Raw genomic sequence first — 5,938 nt, forward strand, 5'->3', positions numbered from 1 at the left:
GTGGACCTTATCTTAAAATTATTCTATTTCTTTTTTAGTGGTTTTTTCATTTCAAGTAATGCCAGTTTGTATTTAATTAAATAGATTACTTCTCAAATTTTATCAAATCATGAATATGCTTGGTATGAACAACAGTTCCTAAATTCTTTTATATTTTGGGAGTATGACCTGTTTAATTGTCATCGATATATATATATATATATATGGGGTTTGTTAATACGCGTACGTCTATTTTTCAGTTGGTACGTTTTAACAATGTGTACCGGATTATAATAGACAAAAATATCCTCATTTATCATGGATTCTAAGTTTTAAGGTAAATGATATTTAAATAATTTTCATTCTCAAAACTAAAAAAAAAAAGCGAAATCCCCAAACCCTTACTCACCTCTCTCATTCCTCTCAACCCTTTCTCTTTCATCTCTCACTCCAACATTTTCTCTCTGTCATTCGTATTGCCTCAATTGAAAAAAAATCATAAACCCTTGCCTAACCCTTGTCCTTTTTCCTTACACAAAGTATTTCTTTTTCCTTTCTCTGTTGGTATGGGATACACGATATAAGATTACAACCTAAAATTGAAAGAATTGTACTCCTAGGGAATTCTTCTATATCAATTTCTTTAATTCCCTTATGTCCCTTTTTTATCAGGAATTGTACTCCTAGGGAATTCTTCTATATCAATTTCTTTAATTCCCTTATGTCCCTTTTTTATCATTGAATCAACTTCTACAAGCGTTTAGAATAAACTTTAACCACTGTGCAAGATAAAAACCAGTAAAATCATTTTTTACCTTTGAGATTTGGGAAGAGTAACATCAAATGACAAAGTTTATATTCATTTTACACACATTAATAAATATAAAATGATTATAAAAGAGTAAACTTTTTCAATTTTTAAAAAATATCTCTGATTCAAATTGCTACCACCATCTTCAATTGGATTGAGATAAGAGAAAAANTGTTGGAATGATGACAGAGAAAATGTTGAGATGAGAGAGAAAATATCTCTGATGACAAAGGGTTTCTGATTTTTTTTTTTCAATTGGGGCAACAGTAGGGATGACAGAGAAAATGTTGGAATGAGAGAGATGACAGAAAAAATGGAGTGAGAGAGATGAGAGAGAAATGGTTGAGAGGAATGAGGGATGTGAGTAAGGGTTTGGGGGTTTCTTTTTTTTTTAGTTTTGAGAATGAAAATTATTTAAATATCCTTGATCTTAAAGCTTGAATCCATGATAAATGAGGGTACTTTTGTCTATTATAATCCGGTACACATTGTTAAAACGTACCAATTGAAAAACAGATGTACGCGTGTTAACAAACCTATATATATATATATATATATATATATNATATATATATATATATATATATATATATATATATATATATATAAAATTCTAAATGCAATTATTTAACATTTTATTATTTCATATCGAGGATATATTTTAATTTTGATTAAGTTGTTTTTTAAGCTTAACTTTATATTTATTTTTATTGTACTTTTTTTTTATATATTTTTGAAGACATTAGTGGAATAGTCAAATCCTTAAAAGAGTCAACAATTTTCATCAAAATTTAAAAATAAAGAAAATGAAAATTGTTATTTAGAAGGATATTGGACATTTTGGAACAGGATAAATAACCCATTTAAAAGTGACTGAGTCCAAGTATGAGAAAATAAATAAATAATTTTTGTTTGCAAATATTTAAGTTATATATTTTTATCCTGCTTAAGTATTGTTTATTAAAATCTCGTCATTACGAAAAATAGCTAGTTCTTCTGAAAGGATGAATTTTATGCCCAGGGAAAAAACAACCCCACTTCTTCTATAGTAAGTATTCTTTTTTCTTTAATTGGAAGTTTGATGTAATTGAATATATGTTAGCTGATATTTTATTTTACTAAATTCATTATTGTTGATTATTTTTCTTCTTTTATGCTCAATGTTTGTCTTGTTCTAAATGAAAAACAGAGCCATTGTACTGATTTATATAATTTTAAGTCTCATAAAGAAATTCTTAAATTATATTTGTATTATTTTATAAGTTTAAGTATGATCGATAAATTCTTAAATTATAAACGCAAGAAAATAACCAATTATTTTTACGGATAAGATAAAAGAAAATTGATAATCATATAGAATATATGTTCTTAATACTACCTTAATTCAATGGATCAATTGTGAGATCTCTTCATGACATAATCAATTTTTTTTTTAATTTTCAAAAAATTAATAAAACTCATCTACATCACGTGAAAATAGATCAAAATAAGAATAAATTTAAAATATTCTTTTATGTATTTTTTACGTTAAAAAGTTGAATTAATTATAAGTTATTAGTGTCACACCTGAGAGTTTAACATACTAAATTTTTTTCCATAACTCCTATCTTTAATTACTTAATCAACTAAAGCCAGATAATAAAACCTCAAAATATGTGATAAATATTAATGTGATAATTTCACTTTATTTTGTTTAGTGTAACTGATAATTCCATCTAATTAAGTTGCACAAATGAGACCAGAATATAAATAGAGTTTTCAACCAACCCAAATTTTCCAAGAAGAATGAGGAATATAAAGGCTATTACCTTTAAATATAATGTCTTAGTTTATGGGATCAAGGTTAAATATTCACTTGATACGGTATTTAAACTCTAAACTCAGGTTAAAATATATTTTTTACTTCATATTAATTATCGTTTGATCAAATTGAGGAATTACATACAAAATGTAATTGGATGTCAAAGCCAATAAGAATTTCACAGTACTAGCAATGAATATGTAATAAATATAATCAACCTACATAATTTCTTAAACTTGTGTTTATAAATTTTAAATTTAAAATGAATTTCAAATTAGTAGTGTCCTTATAATGAATATATAATAAATATAATCAATCTATCACACTCTTTTAAATTTATATTTATAAATTTTAAAATGAATTTTATATTATTATTGTCTTAATTACAACCCAAATCTTACTTAAATTCAACATAATCATTTTTAGCTCTGATTTAATTTGACCACTCGGTTATCTAACCAGTTCTTTTGAAATTACATCCTGGGTTAACCATCAGTCTTGGAGTCATACTATACACATATTAACATACTAAGCTCAAAGTCGGGTGAATTTCTGTAGTTTTCTTGGAAACTTAACATGAAATTCTCTGTGCCAGTTTTTGAATTAAAACTGAAAGAAGAAGCTATGTGCATCTAAATGCTTTTCCCTTATTTTGGCATGGAAAGAGATGCATTGCATAAGGGTTAACAACACCTTTGTCCTTGTCTAAGTCACGCCATAATTATGATTCATATAACTTCAGGTCAAGTGTAACTGCCAAAAATTTATATTCCTTTTGGATCACTTCTTTAGGAATAAAGAGATGATGTATGGTAATCTCTTTTCTCATATTCATTCCTATTATCACACATGTGCACACCAAAAAACTAAATTACTTTACCTTCTGTTTACTTTGTTTTCTTGCAAAATAAATCAACACTTATCTTTATTTCATTTGCGTCTGGGATTCAACCATACACCATTCCATGTTGGTGAAACTTTTTATCTGATCAACAGTTCTCACATATTGGAGCTTTATAAAAGAGGTGAACCTTTTTTTTTCTTGTGAAGAAAAGCAGTGTGGGACATTACATAACTAAACAATTAATTTCTTCTTCCACTTGATTATGTTTGTCTGCTGAATTTGATGTTATTAACAAGTTAATTTTGTTTAAGTGGGTGTCACTGGTGTGGGCAACTTCCTAAACAGTATTAACCTGTTTTTTCTTCATCCTTCAAAGTTTTGAGACTTGTCATTTATTTTATTATGGTTTGTTAATTGTTACCTCATAAATTACACACCCCAACTTTTGATATAGTGAAAAAAAGTGTAGATTGTGAGTTTAAAGTGCAACCAAGCAACTCATGTTCACAGATTGTGCTTTCTTATGAATTTATAAACAGAAAGGCTCAATTATTTGTCAAACCAAAAAACTTGCAAATCAAGTTTCAGAAAATATAATATCTCAAAGTATATATGGTTAGTCCCACACACGCTTTTACTATATTTATAATTTGAGTGAAGCTTCAATTATTCCTCCTTTATAATTTTAATTCAATCTTTAAGAACTGAGACAAAAATTACCATATTTTTAAAACCCAATACATATTTTTATATAACATTTTGATAGAAGTGGAGTTTAAGTCTAATTCAACCTCACAAAACCAGTTTGTAGGGTGAAGTTTACATCCATGAGATTTGCATCCACATATATATAATTAAATAGTCTTATCTCTAGTCGATATGGGATTTTTAACACATTATGCGAATAAAATATCTTTTTGTCTTTTAACCAGTGGGCTTGCCCCACTTTTGCCTCCACAAGAGGATTTTCATCCATAAATACCCTTGTTGGTAGCGTGTGTCCTCCACACTCTCTCCACACACCATTTTCTTTTCTTATCATTATTCTTTATCATCTTCTTCATCATCCTCTGTTGTTGATTATTTTTTTCCTTCAGTTGGCTCAAGCTTTTTCTCCACCATGTCATCAAATCAAACATCCCTGAACCGAGCCAAGCTTCCAAACAATGACCTTGAGCAACATGCAACAACTCTGGAGATCGAAGCCGAGGACACCTTTGACTACTCGAAAAGATCTCAGTGGCTGCGCGCTGCCGTGTTGGGAGCCAACGATGGTTTGGTCTCGACAGCATCTCTCATGATGGGTATTGGAGCCGTGAAGCAAGACCTGAAGGTCATGATCTTATCAGGGTTTGCAGGGTTGGTGGCAGGGGCTTGCAGCATGGCCATAGGTGAGTTTGTGTCTGTGTACTCACAGCTTGACATAGAGGTTGCCCAGATGAAGAGAGAAAGAGAAAGGATGTCTGGTAGTGACAGAGAAGGAGTAGTAGAAGATACCAATGGAGAAGAGAAAGAGGGTTTGCCAAATCCTTTGCAGGCTGCAGCAGCATCAGCTTTAGCTTTTTCTGTTGGTGCAATGGTGCCATTGCTTGCAGCCTCCTTTATAAGGGAATTTAAGGTGAGGATTGGGGTGGTTGTGGCGGCCGTGACCGTTGCTTTGGCGGTGTTTGGTTGGTTAGGGGCTGTGTTGGGTAAGGCTCCAGTTTTGAGATCTTCTTTGAGGGTCTTGTTTGGGGGTTGGATGGCCATGTTCATCACTTTTGGTCTAACCAAGTTGATTGGTTCAAGTGGACTCTAGAATAGTATCCTATCTTTGTTTTGTATTCATGTTATATGTTATATGTAGTTATAACTTGTTAATTATGCAGTTATGTAGACTCTCTTCATTTTTGCTGAAAATGATGAGACGAGACATAGGTTAAAGAAAGTTGTTTTGATTGGTATAACTAGCACATAAAGAGAGTAAGGTGTTTCAAAGTATTGTAATCTGTACATGGAGTTCTCTTTATTTGCATGATGATAATTGATAATTATAAAGCTTGGAGTTTTCTGTGGGTTGATTTATTATCATATTTGGATTAATCAGTGAGCCATGGTGTGTTAATTACTCTCAAATTACTAAACAATGAGACGTGATTTTTAATTTTCTAAATTTTTTTATGTGCTTTTGGTAGACACTATTTAATGTTGAAATACTAAAAAGTTTAAGTAAATTGTATTATACAAGTTATCAAAAATTATATTGAGTTCATAGTAAAGAAAAAATGACTCATTTCTAACAACAAAAAAGAATTCATAAGGGTTATGGGATTACCAAGAAATATACTTCAACATAGGAAAATTCACTGTATGGGAAACTGATTCTCCATAGCTTGGAGTCATTAAGATGTGGTTAGGTAGGACAGTTCATTCCTTGGTGAAGAAGTGAAACTTCATTTTGTGTGTGGATGTTATTATAAATGATAGTTGAATTAAACAATCAAAAAAATATTTGAGTTTAATT

General features: G+C 30.1%; 1 protein-coding gene across 1 annotated transcript; it reads left to right on the forward strand.

The window, feature by feature from the left end:
* Nucleotides 1-4,453: 4,453 nt before the first annotated feature.
* LOC106766269 (vacuolar iron transporter homolog 2) lies at nucleotides 4,454-5,483 on the forward strand. Its single transcript, XM_014651013.2, has one exon. It carries the CDS (start codon nucleotides 4,556-4,558, stop codon nucleotides 5,231-5,233), a length of 678 nt encoding a protein of 225 aa, XP_014506499.1. The 5' UTR covers nucleotides 4,454-4,555; the 3' UTR covers nucleotides 5,234-5,483.
* The last annotated feature ends 455 nt before the right edge of the window (nucleotides 5,484-5,938 follow it).

Source organism: Vigna radiata, chromosome 1 (genome assembly GCF_000741045.1).
Source record: "Vigna radiata var. radiata cultivar VC1973A chromosome 1, Vradiata_ver6, whole genome shotgun sequence".
Taxonomy (NCBI): domain Eukaryota; kingdom Viridiplantae; phylum Streptophyta; class Magnoliopsida; order Fabales; family Fabaceae; genus Vigna; species Vigna radiata.

What these genes read in the sequence shown, in the direction of transcription:
- LOC106766269 (XM_014651013.2), top strand. Translation starts at nt 4,556, where the DNA reads ATGTCATCAAATCAAACATCCCTGAACCGAGCCAAGCTTCCAAACAAT.